The sequence below is a fragment of the Asparagus officinalis genome, chromosome 8, assembly GCF_001876935.1.
Source record: "Asparagus officinalis chromosome 8, Aspof.V1, whole genome shotgun sequence".
NCBI classification, from domain to species: Eukaryota; Viridiplantae; Streptophyta; class Magnoliopsida; order Asparagales; family Asparagaceae; genus Asparagus; species Asparagus officinalis.
In genome coordinates, this window is record NC_033801.1 from 10,682,070 (window position 1) to 10,703,139 (window position 21,070).

At 40.7% G+C, this 21,070-nt stretch overlaps 3 protein-coding genes across 3 annotated transcripts; 1 reads left to right on the top strand and 2 right to left on the bottom strand.

Moving 5' to 3' along the window:
* Positions 843-14,413, top strand: LOC109822544 (pentatricopeptide repeat-containing protein At2g13600-like). Its single transcript, XM_020388763.1, has 2 exons — positions 843-2,622; positions 13,640-14,413. Exon 1 carries the CDS (start codon positions 1,027-1,029, stop codon positions 2,608-2,610), a length of 1,584 nt encoding a protein of 527 aa, XP_020244352.1. The 5' UTR covers positions 843-1,026; the 3' UTR covers positions 2,611-2,622; positions 13,640-14,413.
* On the bottom strand, positions 12,993-14,274 carry LOC109820841 (L-tryptophan--pyruvate aminotransferase 1-like). The gene is made up of 3 exons (XM_020387034.1): positions 14,202-14,274; positions 13,689-14,062; positions 12,993-13,214 (listed from the first exon to the last, which is right to left on the bottom strand). The coding sequence occupies exons 1-3, from the start codon at positions 14,272-14,274 to the stop codon at positions 12,993-12,995; spliced, it is 669 nt and encodes a 222-aa protein (XP_020242623.1).
* Positions 16,847-20,073, bottom strand: LOC109822326 (alliin lyase-like). The gene is made up of 5 exons (XM_020388510.1): positions 19,934-20,073; positions 18,670-18,976; positions 18,127-18,410; positions 17,741-18,027; positions 16,847-17,111 (listed from the first exon to the last, which is right to left on the bottom strand). Exons 1-5 carry the CDS (start codon positions 20,068-20,070, stop codon positions 16,918-16,920), a joined length of 1,209 nt encoding a protein of 402 aa, XP_020244099.1. The 5' UTR covers positions 20,071-20,073; the 3' UTR covers positions 16,847-16,917.

Here is a 21,070-nt window from a genome sequence, read left to right on the forward strand (position 1 = left end):
AATCTCCTAGTTGAATTACATGTGAATTATAAAATTACTTTTTAAAGTATCAATTCGTTTATTTTTCTTTTAAACTATGTGTATATATATGCTCAATGCGATCATTTTGTGCGCATAAAGTCAGTTTTTTGACAAATTAATGATGTGATAGTGTTTTTTTTTTGCATTTTTTGTATTCTTTTGACAATCTTAAAAATGAGTTTTTAATTCATAAAAAGAGTTAAAGGGTGTCTTGGGTAAAAGCAATTAAAAATATTTTATAGCTTGGCAAAAACGAGATAAACTGCTAAAAACCCATAAAGTAAAAGGAAAGAACTCTATTGCGTCATTAGTCTATTAAACAGTTGGTTGTAGACTCATGAAATAATCACATTAAAATCAAAACATAGTCGAGAGTTCCCTAATAATTTTCGGGGAAATAGATGGAGCTATCCCTAAATGATGCTTCTATCCATTAATTAAGAAAAATTCCTTAAATTGTAATCAGGTTACGGACTATTGAAAGAAAGCCGTAGGCAATTGGGTTGACTATGGGCACTATTGCAAGTTCTTTTATCTATGGACTCAAACATCAAAGCTTTAACGTGGATAGCTTTGTTGCGGTACGCAGCCCAACGGGCCAAATTGAGTATCCAGCAACAAGTTGTGAGAGAAATGCAAAAGGCCGGTTTGTTTTAATTGCGGCCCTATCTACCTCTTGTTTGCATTATTAGAGAAGGCCTTCGAATCTGTCCTGATTCTATAAACAATATATTTAGTATTAGGCCCAAAATATCAGTTCGCCACTATTTTATTTGGTCCTATTGACACTGCGACCCCTCAGATTTTTGAAAATAAATAAAAATATAAAAGGGCCAAATCCGAACTGTTTACCTAAAGTTGCAAAATATGGATTCCACAGGGGTCTATGCGAAATTAACCCTGATATAAAATGGGTATTTGATTTCCCTATCAAATCCATTTCCCTCTCATTTATCCTTCAAATGTTTGCTAATCTCAATTCCCCAACCAAAACCCCTCTCCAAAATGCACCTCTCCCCTTTCAAACGCAAGTCTACTATCGCCACCACTGTCCTCCAAACAAAGGAAATCACCCTGCTTTCCCGCCAAGGCAAACTCAATGATGCCCTCAACCTGTTTGATCAAATGCCCAACAAAAACCAAGTCACATGGAACGCAACCCTCTCTGCTCTCCTCGCAGCTGGCCAGTTCACCCATGCCCTCAAACTGTTCGACGAAATGCCAAAGAAAAACGCAACGTCATATTCAACAATGATCGCTGGCCTCTCTCGCTCTGGCGCTGTCTTTAAAGCCCGTGAAATTTTCGACTCTGTGCCTATTTCAAAACGCAACGTGTTCTCTTGGACCGCAATGATGTGTTGTTATGTGCAAAATGCGCACCCGATGCCTGCTCTGAATCTATTTAGGCATCAATTTGGGAAGTCAGGGATCTGGCCTAATGCGCATACTTTCAGTGTTTTGATTAAAGCTTGTGGTTTGATGCAATGTGGTTCTATAATGAGGCAGATTCATTGTTTGTCGGTGAAGCTGTTGGATTTGCAGAGAAATGATGTGATATTTGTTGAGAATGGTTTGATCAATGTTTATGCGAAGTTGGGAGATTTGGGTGATGCTGAGAGGGTATTTAGCTGCATGAAGGATAAGGATTTGGCGACGATGAATACGATGATGGATGCTTATGCATTTCATTTGGTGATTGATAAAGCTTTGGACATCTTTTATAGTATTGAAAAGAAGGATGCACTTTCGTGGAATATTGTTATGTCAGGGTTATTGGATTGTCGAAGAGGGGAAGAAGCTCTTAAGCTTTTTCTGTGGTTAATGAGATCGGAGGTTGATTTGAAGCCAAATTCATCAACCTACACTATTGTTTTGAGTTTGTGTGCTACGTTGGCGATGATTGAATTTGGAAGACAGATTCATGCGTCTGTTGTGAAAATTGGTTTCTATGTCTCTAACATATTTGTATGCAACTCATTGATGACAATGTATGCACGCTTTGGCTTGACAAAGGAATTGGAGCAAGTGTTTGACGAAATGCTTGTAAAGGATGTGATATCGTGGAATTCAGTAATTCAGGGTCTAGGCCAAAATGGGTGTGCGAGAAAAGCTCTAGAGATTGCTGAAATAACATTGAATTCAAAAATTTACAATCATAACACATTCATTGCGATACTAACCTGCTGTAGCCATGGAGGTTTTATTGATGAAGGAATGCAGTATTTCAACTCTATGGGCCAAAAGTATGGCATTGAGCCAACCTCTGATCACTATGTTTGCATTCTTGATATGTTAGCTAGGGCAGGGAAGCTGCAAGAAGCACATGAATTCTTGCAAGAAAAGGGTTTAGAATCAAATTCTGTTGCATGGGAGACTCTTCTGAGTGCTTGTTTGGTTCATGGGAGCAGTGAGATTGGAGAGATAGCAGCAAAGAATATTCAAAACCTAGAGCCTAATAATGTTAGGAGTTACTTGACAATGGCGAATGCTTATTCAAGAACAGGGAGAGCTGAGGAATCGAGGAGAGTTCTCGATTTGATGAGGAATAAGGATTTGAGGAAGAATTCTGCGCGCAGTTGGATCATTTGAACATATTTCTCGGTATGTTGTGCTTTGACTGTATTCTTACTTTTATGGGTGATGCTCATTTTTTATATTCTCTGGTTGGTGTGTGTGTATTGTGTATATATATATATGAGAAAAATGGGTATGCTTGGTACCAAGCAAAAAAAATTGTGCTTAGTAGTGAGGTGACATAATCCCCTCCACTCATTCAAATGATTGCATATCCCCATGCACTCCTCAACTCATGTGAATGTGGTCCCCCATTTGAATGAGTGGAGGGGATTGTGCCACCTCACTACCAAGCACTGCCTATGAATGCTGCTGTATTACTCGATTTTACTTTCCGAGTTAACAGTTCAATGCATTTTCGTTCATGTATATTTATTATGATGCGTGCTATTTTAAACAATAAAACAACAGTAAAATAACTTGACTAGAGTTAATAAAACATATGTTTTGTAATAGAAAAGCCTTAAGTCCAGGACATGAGTGACCTGTTGATTATTATAGAGTCGCTGATTACATCAGACATGCCTATGATTGCTGCTGTCTTGCTTGGATTTACTTTCCAATTTAAGAGTATGGTGCATATTTGTTCTTGCAAATTTTATGGTGTTCTATTTAATATAATAAGACGAAATCTAAATAACGTGATCAGAGTTAGGGATTCAACAGTCGGTTCTCAGGAATACCAAATCTATAAAGGGTAATAGAAGTAGAAGGATAGGTTGTTAAGATAGCAAAAGTAGAGATCCACAGGGATTGTCTCTGTCGCATAACATGTTCAGAATTCAGATCCTTTAAGTAGATAATGTGATTCTGTTTTATCATTGAATCGGTGATCTGTAGTGAAATATTAATATCATTATCAGCTCTACTTAGTGAATTTTGGCACCTGTACCAATCGTTGGCCACCAACCAACGTTTTATGTGGAAGCATTGCCTGCATAAGCATCACCGAAACACCCGATTAGATCTCCTCCTTGATCGTAGACCAATCAATCACCTGGTGATGTGAAATCACCATGAAGCCCGTTAGAACTAAAGAGAATAGCAATCTATTGTATAAAATTAAACAAGAGAGCGACGACACGTAAGGTTTACGTGGTTAAGCGATTGCCTATGTCCATGGTGATAGATTTGAGTCTTCTCTATATCATAGATTACAAAATACAACCTTCATTTTGTTCTTGATAGAACCCACAAGAAATTTACTCTCAATCTCATCAAAAGATTTCTCAAATCCTAGATTTTTTTGTCCTTAGATTCTCTCTACCTCTTTTGTAAAATATGCTCCTCTCCTTGCTTTCCCACAACAAACCCTAGACCTGAAAGACTATTTATTGGGCCCAAAATTGGATATATAACCTAATAGGACTTCTAACCTGAAAAGAATACCAAACAAAAGAAAACTGCCTTTAACCGGTCTAACTGACTGGTCTGACCGGCTGGTCCGACTTAGTGAATTTTGGCACCTGTACCAATCGTTGGCCACCAACCAACGTTTTATGTGGAAGCATTGCCTGCATAAGCATCACCGAAACACCCGATTAGATCTCCTCCTTGATCGTAGACCAATCAATCACCTGGTGATGTGAAATCACCATGAAGCCCGTTAGAACTAAAGAGAATAGCAATCTATTGTATAAAATTAAACAAGAGAGCGACGACACGTAAGGTTTACGTGGTTAAGCGATTGCCTATGTCCATGGTGATAGATTTGAGTCTTCTCTATATCATAGATTACAAAATACAACCTTCATTTTGTTCTTGATAGAACCCACAAGAAATTTACTCTCAATCTCATCAAAAGATTTCTCAAATCCTAGATTTTTTTGTCCTTAGATTCTCTCTACCTCTTTTGTAAAATATGCTCCTCTCCTTGCTTTCCCACAACAAACCCTAGACCTGAAAGACTATTTATTGGGCCCAAAATTGGATATATAACCTAATAGGACTTCTAACCTGAAAAGAATACCAAACAAAAGAAAACTGCCTTTAACCGGTCTAACTGACTGGTCTGACCGGCTGGTCCGGCTGGCCGTTATATGGGCAGGGCTTTTTGACCGGTCTGACCGTCTGGCCTGCCGCCCCTATGCCGTTTTTACCTCGTTTTGCCTCCTGCTTTGATTCTGATTCTTCCGATGTTCTCTCGGGCTCAAATGCAAGGCTATTTCCCAACAACAATATTTGCACTGCCTTCTATAAGCAACTATCTACTATAGGTCAATTTCACAAGCATGTAAAAATCTTCAACCCTTAGATTGCGACGCATCAAATTTCTTGTATTAATCACATATAAACACACAACTGAAGAAGCTTAACCCTACATCTGTTCTCAATTAGTAAATAGAAACATAATTTATTGAAATCTTCACTTTAAATTGAATTATATCCTGTGACTGGACCTGTTTCCTTCAAATGCCGCTCCTTGTAGATGATAGCTTCCATCTTCTTCATCAAGAGCTCAAAATCATCCTGCGTCTTCATGGGGCTTAGGCGAGTATTGTCAACAATTTCACTAAGCTACTTTCAGATATGACCAATGTTGATATTATAGTTGAGGATGAATACAAGGCGATGCTACTTCTGTGTTCGTTGCCCGAAGATGATTATGGTACGTTCGTTCTCACTATGATCAATGGAAGAACTACAGTTAGCTACAAGGAGGTGACCTCAGCTTTGGTGAACTATGAGTTGAGGAAGAGTGATGGTGAACCCTCCGAGAAGGCATCGGGAGATGCGTTAGCAGTTCGAGGCCGAGATCCAAACAATCGTCAGTTTAACCGCTCAAAGTCAAAGAATAGGAGTGCCTATAAGAGTGTTGGTAGAAATCAATGTCGGTATTGTAAAGAAGGAATCATTGCATCCAATTGTGAGAGAGCTTTGAGAGATCTAGAGCTTTGTTTTAGGGTTTGGTCTGAGAGATTTGTAACCCTATTTATTCTCTTGATTTCTAGTAGAAAGAACTCCCCCCCTCCTTGTCCCGTGGACGTAGGCAACTTGCCGAACCACGTAAATTCTTTGTTCTTGCTGTGATTGTGGTTTGCATATTGTTTGTGGTTTAGTTCGAGTTATTGTTTGTGTTGCCCTTGAAAGCTTCCGCCGCGCACAACAATTGGTATCAGAGCTAGATCGATAACATGGGAGATGCAAGCACATCAGGTTCGTCTCTAACAAAGGCGATACAGTGTCTGAGCATCAATAACACGAAGATTGATGTTCCGAAGTTCGATGGCAAGATCAATTTTGGATTGTGGAGATTGATGTTCCGAAGTTCGATGGCAAGATCAATTTTGGATTGTGGAGGTGTCAGGTGATGGATGCTTTGGATGCACAGAATTTGGAGGAGACTCTTGAGTTAAAAGAGAAACCCGCTGAGTTGGAGGATAAGGTTTGGAGAAAGATGAACAGTAGAGCTTGTGGTGTTATTAGGTCATGCTTGACGCCGGATCTTATTTATGATGTTATGAACGAGACGTCGGCGAAGAAGATGTGGGAAACACTCAATGAGAAATATCTTACGAAGAGCATTGAGAATCGGCTTCACTTGAAGAAGAGATTTTACCAGTTCAAGATGAAGAGAGGGGTTTCCATCAGGGAGCATGTCAACAATTTCACTAAGCTACTTTCAGATATGGCCAATGTTGATATTATAGTTGAGGATGAAGACAAGGCGATGCTACTTCTGTGTTCGTTGCCCGAAGATGATTATGGTACGTTCGTTCTCACTATGATCAATGGAAGAACTACAGTTAGCTACAAGGAGGTGACCTCAGCTTTGGTGAACTATGAGTTGAGGAAGAGTGATGGTGAACCCTCCGAGAAGGCATCGGGAGATGCGTTAGCAGTTCGAGGCCGAGATCCAAACCGTCGTCAGTTTAACCGCTCAAAGTCAAAGAATAGGAGTGCCTATAAGAGTGTTGGTAGAAATCAATGTCGGTATTGTAAAGAAGAAGGACGATTTTGAGCAGCATCTAAGAGAGATTTGTTGCATCCAATTGTGAGAGAGCTTTGAGAGATCTAGAGCTTTGTTTTAGGGTTTGGTCTGAGAGATTTATAACCCTATTTGTATTCTTTTGATTTCTAGTAGAAAGAACTCCCCCCCTCCTTGTCCCGTGGACGTAGGCAACTTGCCGAACCACGTAAATTCTTTGTTCTTGCTGTGATTGTGGTTTGCATATTATTTGTGGTTTAGTTCGAGTTATTGTTTGTGTTGCCCTTGAAAGCTTCCGCCGCGCACAACAAGTATATCGTCTATCAGCCCTATATTTCGAACCGCTATGACTAATTATGCCTGCTCTCCTTAGCACAACTTCACAATCTCGGTCTTCCTCCATTTCGCATTTCAACCATCCATAAGCTATATTCCATTTCAACATATATAATGTCGTTAAGTTAGATCAAAACCTAACAACTTAAATTTTTGGGTTAAATTTACCTGGAGAAGGGCCCCTGAGCTTCTTAAAGTAAGTGCAGTTTTGAGGAGCAAGTTTCTGAAGAGCGAACCTGTTTGAAGATGATATTAACTCGTCGAGTCTCCTCCATCTTTCCCCCATCTGTTTATAACCAAACTTGAACGTATTTTCTTTTGTTTGTGTTGAGAAGCTAATGTAATTGAGGGATATTGGAGGGCTTATATGTAAATGTGTGTAAGGCTATATAAGCCAAAACTATTCTATCAATAGATGAGATCCTTTTGAGCCCTAACTTTTGAATATGGTATCAGAGCCACTAAACGCTGCCGCTGCTCTCGTCCCCTCCTCCTATTGACATCCTCCCTCCGACCGGCGAAGCGTGGGGAGGAGTGGGTCGGTGTCGCCCTCTTCCCCCCCGACCGGCGACGGGTTCCTGTACCTCGACGGCTGTAGATCCTTGCCGCGGACGACGACGACTGAAGATGTCCTCCCGACGAAGCCGCTGGCGTAGATCTGGATCTCGTTGGGGGGCTGGGTCAGAGGGAAGAGGGGAGGAAGACGAGGGTTTGATGATGAGACTATTGATGGAGCTCCGTTCCTTGGGAAGGTAGATCTCGTGACTTTGGGTGGTTATGAGCAGCTGCTGACAGTCCTTTAAATTTTTTTTTTTTTGAGTCTGTGAGGATTTTTAAAGCAAGAGAACATTTCCTTTAAATGTTGGCCTCCTTCCGTTTGAAACATTACGGATTTTAAAGCAAGAGAACATTTAATGTTTGATTTGGGGAGATTGAGTCTGTGAGGATTCGGTTGTCTGTTTGTAGTTTGGGATCTCTGGTAATATCTTGTGGATTGCATTGGTCGGATCGATGACGGAGACCGGCAGAAATCCGATGGAAGAGATCATCAAGAAGCTGAATCCTGAGGAGATTTCAACATTGATGCAACTGATGAAGTTGTCGGCGGGAGAGAGCTCGACAAAGCCGCCACCACCACCCAAGAAGGTGGAGCTTCCACCTATCGATGTAAAGCTTGATGGACCCGCGACATATCTGAGTTGGTCGCGTCGGGTGAGATATACCCTTGCCGGGAGGAGCCTGGAGGGATATCTGACAGGGGAGAAGACTGAGCCGGCAGAGGGCTCCGCAGGGAGAGATGAGTGGAAGTCCACTCATATGCTGGTGTACATCTGGCTCCTGAATTCTGTAGTCCAGCCAATTGCTGCCACAGTGGATGGCCTTGGGAAGGTGCAGGATGTCTGGGAGAAGCTGAGGAGGACCTACGATGGGGTGGGGAATAACCTGAGGGTATTCCAAATCGAGAAGGAGATCAACACTACAGTCCAGGGAGAGAGAACTGTACAGGAGTACGCCACAGAGCTGGAGCGCTTGTGGCTTGATCACGATCACTTCTCGCCCCTAACTAGTTGCAAGGACCCGGAGTGTAAGGAACGCGAGGCCTCTTTGTAGAGGAGGACCATGTTATTTCTCCGAGGCTTGGCTCCAGCATATGAGCAGAGGACGGCATTGCTACTGACCCAAACGAAGATCCCACCACTAGAGGAGGCAGTCTCGGCCATGATACAGGAGGAGAGCCGTATCAGGCTACAGGCTGGGACATGTGGACTTACAGGGGAAAAGTCTGAACTGGTGGTCTCTAACCCAGGTAACACTGGATTCAGAGGAGAGACGAGGCAGTGCTTCAACTGCGGAGAGGTAGGGCATCTGAGACATATGTGCCCTAAACCACCTAAGGAGTGGGGTGGACGTGGTCAGGTTGGAGGCCGTGGTCGTGGCCGTGGAGGCAGGCGAGGTGGAAGAGGAGGCCACCGAGCAAACTTGACAGTGGCAGAAAGGGAAGAAGAAGCTGAGATGATATTCACCGATGAGGATCGGGCGCTCTTGGCAGCGCTGAGGAGGAAGCAGAGAGCAGTAGGTGATGTGTCTGAGGAGGAATTTACTACTTTCCCTGGAGGAGACTATGCAAATTACGCTCTTCGCGCACACCCAAACGAGGGAAGATCCACTGCCTGGATAATGGATTCTGGAGCATCCAGACATGTGACAGGTAATGCCAGTGAGTTCTCATCTTATACTCACTTGGCAGAAGCAGAGAGCATCCAGATCGCTGATGGTACAACACAGGCTGTGGTTGGTAAGGGCACCGTTAGTTGTACAGGTTCTATAACTTTATCTAATGTTTTGCACGCTCCTTCATTTCCTGTTAGCCTGTTATCCATTAGCGCCATTATCCTCCAACTAAATTGTATTGTTTCTTTTGATATTCCCAAGGTGGTCTTCCGGGAGAAGGGGACAGGGCGAAGACTTGGGACTGGGACATGTTCTTTTGATATTCCCAAGGTGGTCTTCCGGGAGAAGGGGACAGGGCGAAGACTTGGGACTGGGACATGGCGTAGTGGACTGTGGTACTTGAACCGCGAAGGGATGGACTCAGCGCTAACATCTGTAATTGAGAGGACGGGAACAGGAGGAGCTAAAATGTGTGCAGAAGATGAATTGATGCTCTATCATCAACGAATGGGACACCCGTCATTCGGAATTTTGGGAAAAATGTATCCAACTCTGTTTGAAAAAGTAAATAAGCAGAAACTTCAGTGTGATGCTTGTGAGTTTGGGAAGCTTACTAGAAGCTCCTATGTTAGTTCGGGGAGTAGGAGTTCTTGTAAGTTTGAAGTAATACACTCTGATGTATGGGGACCCTGCCCAGTAAACTCTATAAATGGATGCAAGTTTTTTGTTACATTTATTGATTGTTTCTCTAGAGTCACTTGGGTGTATCTTATAAAAAACAAAAGTGATGTAATAGGCTGTTTCAAGGATTTTCACAAGCACATCCAGACTCAGTATTGTGCAGTAGTAAAGGTGTTGAGGTCGGATAATGGGACAGAGTATACCAACAGAACACTTGGGGAGTATCTGTCAGCTTAGGGGATTCTACACCAGACTACATGCCCATACACCCCAGCTCAGAATGGGGTAGCAGAGAGAAAGAACAGACATCTCCTAGAAGTTGCTAGGAGCATGATGATGACGATGAATGTCCCAAAGATGTTGTGGGGACAAGCAGTCTTGACTGCTGCTCACTTAATCAACAGGATGCCTTCGAGTGTGTTGAAGTGGAAGTCACCCCGTGAGACACTAAAGGGAGATAACGGGGGGCCCTACCATTGAAAGTATTTGGTTGTGTGTGCTTTGTGAAGGACAACAGACCATCGGTTGGGAAACTAGACCCTAGGGCTGTGAAGTGTATATTTGTGGGATACAATGGCACCCAGAAAGGGTATGTCTGCTGGAGCCCGGTGGAGAAAAGACTGTTTGTTAGCATGGATGTGCGGTTTCGGGAGCTCGAGCCATACTACACAGTGGGGGTTACTTCACCGTTTGAAGACTTGCCCGATACTGAAGGTACGAGGCGAGAGGGGGAGAATGATGAGAGCTCAAGGGGGTTAATCCCAATTTCGATTCCGTACTCAAAGGAGAAGGAGGATGAAGACGAAGGGAAGGAGGAGGAGACAAGAGGTGTTAGGCCTACAGCTCAGGGGGAGTTACTTACATACAGTAGGAGGGGTAAGGAGCCAGAGGTGCCTACAGTGACAGTGCCAATGCCTAGTCCCTCGTCCAGCTCTACTCCAACTCCTGAGACACCTACACTACCCTCCACTTCAGGTAATATCATTCCTACTCCTACCCTTCTTCCCACTCCCATGTCAGTAAGGAGGACTACTCGCAGTAATGCGGGAAATCCTCCTGAGAGATATGGTTGGGATCTAGCTCAATTTGTTTCCTATTCTCACATATCCCCTTCACATGGAGCATTCATTGCATCATTAGATTCTGTTATTATACCTAACAACTGGCAGGAGGCTAAGAAGGACCCAAAGTGGAAGGCAGCTATGCATGAGGAGCTGGGGGCTCTTGAAAAGAACCACACGTGGGAATTAGCGACATTGCCAGCGGGGAAAAGAGCAGTAGGATGCAAGTGGGTGTTTGCCGTGAAGCAGAATCCAGAAGGGAAGGTTGAACGATACAAGGAACGACTGGTGGCAAAAGGGTACAGCCAGACATACGGCATTGACTATGATGAAACTTTTGCACCAGTGGCAAAGATGAGTACTGTTCGGACGTTGATTTCTTTGGCAGCAAATGGTGGATGGGAACTACACCAACTGGATGTGAAGAATGTATTTCTACATGGAGATCTAGTGGAAGAGGTGTATATGGAGATACCACCTGGATGTGGCACAGGACAGACAGTAGGAAAGGTCTGCAGGCTGAAGAAGTCTTTGTATGGGCTGAAGCAGTCCCCTCGAGCATGGTTTGACAGGTTCAGGAGAGCCATGGTTGGTATGGGGTATAGACAGATTAATGTCGACTATACTGTATTTTTCAGAAGAAGTGGGGATCACATCACTATGCTGACAGTGTATGTGGATGACATGATCATCACTGGGGATGATGAGAAGGAGATTGCTCAACTCAAGGTGAGATTGAGCAAAGAATTCGAAGTGAAGGATCTGGGTCAGCTTAAATACTTTCTTGGGATAGAGATAGCTCATGGACCTAAGGGGATTGTTCTCTCCCAGAGAAAGTATGCACTGGATCTTCTTACAGAAACGGGGATGTTGGGGTGCAAGCCTACTGCTACACCGATTGATCAGAGTCTCAGGCTGAGTGCTGAGGCAGGAGAACCAGTTGATCGTGAGAGATATCAGAGATTGGTGAGCAGGCTAATCTACCTGAGTCACACACGTCCAGACATCTCATTTGCAGTAAGCGTGGTGAGCCGCTACATGCATGACCCGAGGAAGGGTCATATGGATGCAGTATACCAGATACTGAGATATTTGAAGAGAGCCCCTGGCAAAGGACTAAGATTCAAGAGGAGTGGCCATGTGAACATTGAGGGCTACTGTGACTCAGATTGGGCTAGTTGTGGAGATGATCGGAGATCTACCTCAGGGTATTGCATATTTGTAGGAAGCAACTTAGTCTCCTGGAAAAGCAAGAAGCAATCTGTGGTGGCGAGATCAACAGCTGAAGCAGAGTACTGAGCCATGGCCTTGGGAGTTGCGGAGTTGATGTGGCTGAAGAGCATGCTGGTAGAGCTGAATCTTGACCAAGGGGACAAGATGAGTTTGTGGTGCGACAACAAGTTAGCTATTAGCATCGCCAACAACCCAGTTCAGCATGACAGAACGAAACACATTGAGATTGATAGATTCTTCATCAAGGAGAAGCTGAACAGTGGGCTACTGGAGTTAGGTCATGTTCCAACTAAGGAGCAGGCTGCAGACTGCTTGACTAAAGGACTTAGCTCAGTAGATCTAGCCAGAGGGTGTGACAAGATGGGCTTAGTAGACATCTTTCGCCCATCTTGAGGAGGAGTGTTGAGAAGCTAATGTAATTGAGGGATATTGGAGGGCTTATATGTAAATGTGTGTAAGGCTATATAAGCCAAAACTATTCTATCAATAGATGAGATCCTTTTGAGCCCTAACTTTTGAATAGTTTGTATTTTTGAGAGGATAACTTTGATAAATCTTCAGCATTCGGAGCTGAGTATCACAAGAAGCCCCCATCGTGTTCTGTTCGATATAGGACAGTACTTTCCGACAAACATTCTCATCCTTCAGTAGCACCCGCCTGAAATTGATTATAATGCCATTGAGTTTTGATAAATGTATGAAGTATGAAAGATTGTCCATGGCGATATTAAGCATGTATTTTGCTTTTATCTATTATCATCTACAATTTCAGAGATTTTTGTTACCGTGTTGGGCTTTATGTGAGTTCTCACAAATATTCGTATCTCTATGATCTGAATATTGTTTTTGTTAATTTATTTTTAATTAAATGCTGGAGAGATATGCTTCACAGTTTATTTGAAAATTGTCAAAGCATTTGTACAAACCCGAATCTGCTGCTTCCGTGGCCAGACATTTTAGAAATAGAGAACAACAAGACACCTTCGTCAGCTGGAGATAGGATGGTAGAATAGTGAGGCCAGTAGTAGCATCGGTCGTAGATGACCAAGGAGCCTCCGAGGACTGAATGTTTGAAGATCCCGTTCAGGATTGTTTGGTGAAATCACGATTTCTCTGAAATTGGTATCTGACGAGTTTATCCAGTCAGGCGCGTTCCCTTCCCATTTGTTCGCCCTAAAGTCAAGCAGCTCCGTTTGAGTCTTGTACACCTGTGATGTGCGTTATAACAGTTAGATACTTCAAAATTTACGAAGTATCTATCTATCTATCTATCTATTTACATTCCACACGGTTGGATTCTCCGTTTTAGTTATTTTTTGATGTTTCGACAACCTAATTTCTTCTTGTTCACACACACACTCTCTCTCTCTCTCTGCTACTTTACTGTTGAGCTTAGCCAATACCTATCTATTCTATACTAAATTACTAATTGAAACAGTATCCTTAGTTGACACTTTCACAAATTATTTCTCATACTGTTGATTGATAAACTTCTCTGTATTAAGTATTAATATATTGCTTTTTCTAAACCTGCTTTCTTCTTCTCTCTTCTCTCATATATAGATTCCAATGAGTTGTGTTGACGTACGATTGATGATGACTAGCCTTTGTAATTTTGAAAAATATTTTACAGTAAGGAGGTTGACCGGATAGTAAGGAGCAGAAGCTAGCTAGCGACTGACTCTGGCAGGAGAAACTGAAGAATCGTTGCTGGCATCCGGCGGCAATGCATAGACAAGAGCATTCATGAGTTGAGTTGCTCCGGTACCGAAGGCCATGAACCTGCCTTCGGTGACAGCATTACCGATGGGTCTTCTTCCACTCAACAACTTCTCATCCCTTGCTCTCTTCTTCTCAAACTCGAACTCCGAGAGCTTCTTCTCTCTGAAGAAATCTCTGTCTGTTGTCTTCTGCATTTCTCCCACCAACTCATTTATTACGGTTTCGCGATCCCTGAGCTCCCTTTCTCTGAGAGTTTTGTTGTCTTCCTCCAGCCTGGCCACTGTTTCTGTGAGTACGTGGTTGATCCTCTTGAGGTTCTCAGTCTCTTGGCTTGCTGCAAGGTTTGAGAGATGCGAGTGTGACTATGTGAAAACGACGAAGGAATTGTGAAAAACGTGAAGAATAACTCAAAATAGACTCCACCACACCCTGGTGTGGTGTCTGCCATGGGTGTGGTAGAATCTGTCCTGCACCACACCCTCTGCCACACCCACGGTGCAGGGTGTGACAGAATCTATCCTGCACCACATCCTCTGCCATACCCATGGTGCAGGGTGTGGCAGACTCGTTTTTAGAATCCTTCTTTGTTTGGGAATCCTCCTTTGTTTGGGATTGTGTTTTATTATAAATAAGACCACGTTTTTAAGGATTTTTTAAGGAGAGAAAAGGAGAGAATTAGCATTGTTTTGAGCACTTTGAGAGGGAGATATTGTGAGGGAGTTGAGAGCTTTGGTTAGGGTTATATTTGAGTGATTTTGTAAGTTATAACCCGTTGTATTTCTCCTCCATATAGTAAAATCTCCCCATCCTCTCCCCGTGGACGTAGACAATTATCGAACCACGTATATCTCTGTGTTTGGTTTGATTTGTCCTAATTGGCTTGATTTGTGCAAGTGTGTGGCTTTCTTCTTCCGTGATCTCAAGATCGTTGTGTGTGCGTGCAACGCTTCCGCATAGGCGTAACTCACTCGATATCAAGCTCTGTGATGTTGGGTCCGAGGCGAGAAGAAGACCCATTGACCTTCATGATTTTTTTTATTTTTGTAGCGTGATCAGGGGAAGGAGAGAGTTAATGGGCCCAAATAGGAGCCACAGTTTGAATTAATTAGCCTCCTATTATTTGTGTGGGTTAATGAAAATCCAATATAATGAGAATTCCTTTCGATAACTAATGATAATAATTGACTATTATGGCTGATAAATCTTTTGGGAGTAAGATGAGCAGACGTTACGTTCTTGGGTAATAAGTTCCTTGGAATCAAATTAGGGCCAAATTACTGAGGAGGACTTCAATTAATGGTATAAAATTTAATCATTTTAAATTAAGAGGTCCTATTCAAAAAGGTCTAGCTGAGTTAGTAAGATACATATGAGTAATACTTTAAGATCTTAGGTTCGACTCTCTTGGAGAGTACCTATTAGAATTTATTTTTCTAGAATATTACATTGGAGGTGCTCTTTAGCCACGCCCGGAAGTTTGATACCCATGATCAGTGACGATGTTCGATCCCCCATCAAACCAAAAAAAAAAGAAAAAAGAAAAAAGTCATAATCCTTATTTTCTATCCGAACCAATCATATCTCGTGTCTCGTTCGTTGTGGACTACGTGACACATAAAGAAAAGCATAAAGAAAAGGATGGGATCCTCACAGTATATCCAAAAATCAATTTAACCCAGTATCATGATTTGAAGAAATTTGATTTAAAAATTCATTAATCTATAAATCTCAATCATAACTTCTCTATTTAAAAATTTTACAACTTTTATTCCTTGTTGTCTGAGTACTAAAAGTATTATCCTCAACCCTCATTATAATTTGTGCAGTAGCAACTAAGGGTGGAATGAACCCAATAATTAATAAACTATTCGGTTATTATTTACCAGATATTTGGTCATATTTAACTCGATAGTTCATTTAGTTGTAAATGAATATTTTTTTTATTATTTGGCTCATAAATAAATAGAATTTAACCAAAGGTATATTCAATTCAGTTGATTATTAAATATTCATTTATATATTATATTTTATTCCTCTAAGTTTAATTTGTCATAGAATATTTATCTTTTAAAGTTGCACTTGAGATACTTACGATGTCGACATATATCATAACAAAATATCTATTAAAAGTAAATTCTTATGCAAATTTTAGGTTAGATTACATTCTTAAGTTCTAAAAATAAGATTTTTCCTGCTTCTACATTATCACATTATACTAATTTTTATGTTAATATTACTATTGATAAATATATAAATTAATAGATTATAAATATATGAAGTTAATTATTTTAGTAGTAAGATATCATAATAATAATTAAGTAATTATGCAACATGTAAAAGGAAAATAAAGTCAATAATATACCAACATAGGATTCAAACACCTAACCTCAAATTCCAATAGCAAGTTCTTTAACCAAGTGTTCTAAAAAATAATCACGAATATTTACTGAATATGTAGTTAATATACCAAATTGAATTTGAACACCTTCTACCCATTCGACACGGATTCAAATTCAAATTTAAATTTTCTGGAGTAAATCGAATTCAAATTCCAATATAAAAGTATTCGATCAAGTTCGATTTGTTTCCACCCTTAGCAACAGAGTAATTTTTTTTTCATAACCCAACTTAGAATCAAATCCAAGTAGGTGGAAATCATATTAGAGCCTTCCAACTATTTAGATCACCCGCAGTGGGTGAGATGATAGAGTACTTTGACATGATATCAAAACTCTTTAACCCTTATGTTTAAGATTGGAGAGGTCCAATAAAGAAATGAACTATGTTAATCTACTTAGACCTAAAAAGAATTGGTCCCAATTAGATCATGAGTGTAAAAATATATTTATTAATCATCTATCTTACTCTTTATCCAATATGAAACTAAATTCTACATGTCCTTTCTAAACCAATCCCCACACTTATCTTAAATTTAATTTCTCTAACCATTACACCAAAACTCTGAAGTTATGGTGAGGATCAATGTTATAGTTTTATATTAATTCTAAGAACTTCAACGGAATGGATGCAAGACACACTTTACACTTTACACTTTACACTTTACACTTTAGATTATGACACGTTCCGATGTCGGATCTATCACAAATCAACACGCAACTGAAGCAGCAGCACAATCTTGCCTTTATTTTCAATATATAAAAATAATCATACACATAAATTATTTGAACTTCACTTTAAACTGATGATAGCTTCCATCTTCTTCATCAACAGCTCGAAGTCATCCTGCGTCTTCATGATACTCAGGCGAGTATAGCGTCTATCTGCCCCAAAATTTATACCACCTTGACTAATTATGCCCCCTCTCTTCAGAACATCTTCACAATCTCGGTCTTCCTCCATCTCACACTTCAACCAACCGTATGCTACCATTCATTTCAACGTAACAATGTTTAATTAGCACACAACCTCCAAGTTTTGCTTTTATAAAATAGGATAAATTTACAGTAAGCCCCCAACAACTTTCAACATTTTGAGTGAACCCGCAGTAGCTTTTAAAATTGCACTAAACCCCTGACGACTTTTGGAATTGCAAAGAGCCCCCAATAAGCTTTCATGTTTTGCAGATAACCCCCATAAATGAGAAAAAAAAACAATAGAAAAAGGCATTTTGAAAGTTATCGGGGGCTTAGTTTAATTTATCCAAGAAATATTGGAGGTTTTTTACAAAAGCTATTGGGGGGTTTAATGCGCTTTTGAAAGTTACCGGGGGTTTAATGTGATTTTGAAAGTAAGGCAATGACGACTCCCAAATTAAACCGTCAAAATTTGCATTCAGGACATCAAATTTGCACTTAAGAATATATAATACAGGGTGGGTTCAGATGGGTTTAGAAAGAGCCGTTGCCTTCAAGATCGTTAGAAATACATGAGGAGCTAATTTTATAATATAGCAAGCTTTGAGGGTCTTATTTCAAAATAAATACACGAGACTTGGGGACCAAAGCCTTGAAAATCCTAAAACCTTCGGAGGAAAATAATTTTCTCGAGTTACCTGGAGAAGGATCCTTGGCTTTCTTGAAGTAAGTGCAGTTATGAGGAGCGAGTTTCTGAAGAGAGAATATTTCGGAAGAAGAGATGAGCTCATTAAATCTCTTCCATCTTTCCCTCATCGTCTCATAACCAAACTCGAACATGTCTTCTTTAGTCCGCATCCCTGAGAGGATGGTCTTGATGATCTTCAGCATTCTGAGGTGAGTATCGCCAGAAGTCCCGATTACATTCTGATTGACATAATACAATACTTTCCGAAAAATTTTCTCATCCTTCAGCAGAGCCCACCTAAAATTAAAAATTCGAGATTTAAGGGAATAATATTAAGAAAAAAAACCCCGCATGTTAAACATTTCATCTCAAGAATATCATAAAATTTAGACATACCCGAATCTGCTGCTGGCGTGGCCGGACATTTTAGACATGGAGAACAGCATGACATCCTCGTCGGCCGGAGATAGGATGGCAGAATAGTGGGGCCAGTAGTAGCAGAGGTCGTAGATGACCGAGGCGCCTCCGAGGACCGACTGTTGGAAGAGTCCGTCGGGGTTGTTCGGTGAAGTCACGAATTCTATGAAGTCGTATTTGTTCGATGAGTTTTTCCAGTCGGATGCGCTTCCTTCCCATTTGTTAGCCCTGAAGTCGAACATTTCGGTTTGCGTCTTGAACACCTGTGATTCGCATTACATTTGTGATCCATTGTTAAGTTGCCGATCCATTTACTCTATATGCTAACCAAATGCCATACGTTGATTTTTTTTTTTCCATTTGCCTAATTTCATACTTCACGTACGAGTAAGTATATCTATTCTATTTTATACTAGACTATATACTAAAACAAAAACCTCGCCTTACAGTTCAGCAAATTCTCAGACAACGATTTCTGAACTTATTTCCTCTCATCGGTTGCAATGAGTTATGTATACTGACCGCGTAGTAAGGAACAGCTGCGACGACTCTCGCAGCAGGAACCGAGAGATTGTTGGCGGCATCAGGAGACAATGCGTAGACGAGAGCGTTCATGAGCTGAGTTGCTCCGGTGCCAAAGGCGATGAACCTGTCCTTGGTCACAGCATTGCCGACGGAATCGTGGAGGAGGCGGATGCACTTCTCGAGCTCGAGGGAGATGTGGTGTTTGCCCGTTTGTTCGTAGGTCATGCGGTGCCATCCTGAGAGCAGGACTGCGCTGCTCGCTGCGTGTTTCCGCCAGTATGGCTCAAGGAACACTGGGTCTCCACTGTATGTCAACAACAACAACCAAAAAAAAAAAAAAAAAAGAACTGGGTCTCCACTGTATGTCAACAACAACAACCAAAAAAAAAAAAAAAATAGAGATATACATGTGGGGGTTTGTGAACAAAAACCGAAAAAAAAACAACAAAAAGGGGGTAATTTAAATCTGTAGTTGAAGAAATTGGAGGGTATATTTACAACAATCAAGATTTTGGGGGGACAAATTTGCAAATATAGTAAATTTTGGTAGTATATCTTGCAACATCTCACACAAAAAAAAAGAAAAAAAAAAGAAAAAAAAAGAGTAAGGTTAATAAATAACAAAATCTATTGTTAAACATTTGGACATTTTATTCGCAATTATCAAGATTTGGGGAGCAAATTTAATAGATTTGGCAGTATCTATGAAAAACACCAACAAGTGAATTTGGGAAAGAAGACTTAGGGAGTACATATGCAACAAAGATCATAGTTTAATTACAAATTTGGGGGTTAAGTGAAAAACTTAAAACTTACTGGTGGTTAATTATCAGACAAAATTTATTTCGATATTTTTTGTCATTTAACCACAGGTGAACTAATAGTGCTAATCTTGAGGTGTATTCTGCCTAGACTTTTATAGTGCAAAGTGCCCAATCTTATTAGGGGTTTACTGAAATTTACCCTTTTCTCAATTGTCGACCAAATGATCTACTGTACTTTTATCAAGTTCATAGGAGTAGCGTGAAAGAATATAAATTATAATCCTTCATGTGATCGTGTCTTCTAAAAGTTTGATGCACTGGAAATATTTTGAGATTAAATCCCATTCGTCGCTATGAAAATTATATTTAACCACAAAACAGTGAAAGTCATTGATTTTAAGGAGGAGTGCTTCTTCTAAAAATCCAATATCTATCACATAATTCTATAAATATTAATCAGAACACTACCTAACTAAATTCATAATTAAGAAGCTGACCTATAGACATCGATTGGGCAGTCCGGCAAGAGCACGGAGCAGTCAGGGCCGGAGTAGCACGTGTTGCACTCGCACATGGGCACTCCGTTGACGACGACGCTGTCGAGAAAAGCTCGGCCATGGCCAGAGCACGACATGGCGCCTCGACTGCCGCTGTCCGGCTCCATCCGAGCTCTCTTTGAGAGTGAAATATGTGGTAGTAAAAATGTATGTTGAGGAACAAGGATGGGAGGAAGAGGAGTAGTAGGAGATTTAGCCTTGCTTGTTTTTGTCCTGCCATGAGATTTTATGGACCAATGTTGATGGGAGAATTACTGAGCTTAATTAGGAAGCAAGTAATGCTATGATATTGGGGAAAATATAAAGTGAAAGGAGGTACATGACCTCCAAATGTGCAGTATAAAAAATATCAGCTCTTTATCAAAATTAGGATTCATGCACAGATTCATAGGTTGATATTCTTTGGATATACATTTTACGGTTTTTCTATAGAGTGCTCATGGGCACTCTATAAGAGAGGAGAGAGATAGAGAGAAATGAATAGCTCATGGGCCCTCCTGATTTGTATTAATTTTTGTGTATAATTCATTTCTCTCTATCTCTCTTCTCCCTTATAGAGTGTCCATGGGCACTTTATAGAAAAACCATACATTTTATGCTATAGACTGCTCTCACTGGATTCTTTCGCGATGATCTTGTAGTAGAAATATTATTATGTTGGTAAACTAAAAAAGACTTTCGTTTATTTGAGAAAAATGATAAAGTATCTAATGAGGACGATCCATGACATTAAATGTGCATCTAAATGATATCAATTCTTGGATCATTAGACTTCATAATTTGTACATTGATTTAAGTGTTGACATATTTTAGATGCACATTAATAAATTAGACTATCTTCAGTGAACGCTTTCCCGAGGTAAAAGGAGATTAATGTAATCATTGAAAATTAGTGGGGTACAGTTTGGGCTCCACTCTCCCTCACCTGTACTCCTACTTAAAAAAGAGCTTACGGGCACCTGTTAATAAAGTCCAATTGGAAATGGTCCTACTACGTTCAATTATACCACCTTCAAGAAGGAGCATTTTTCTTGAAATATCAATCATAGAGATGATAGTGTTGGTGAATAAGTTGAA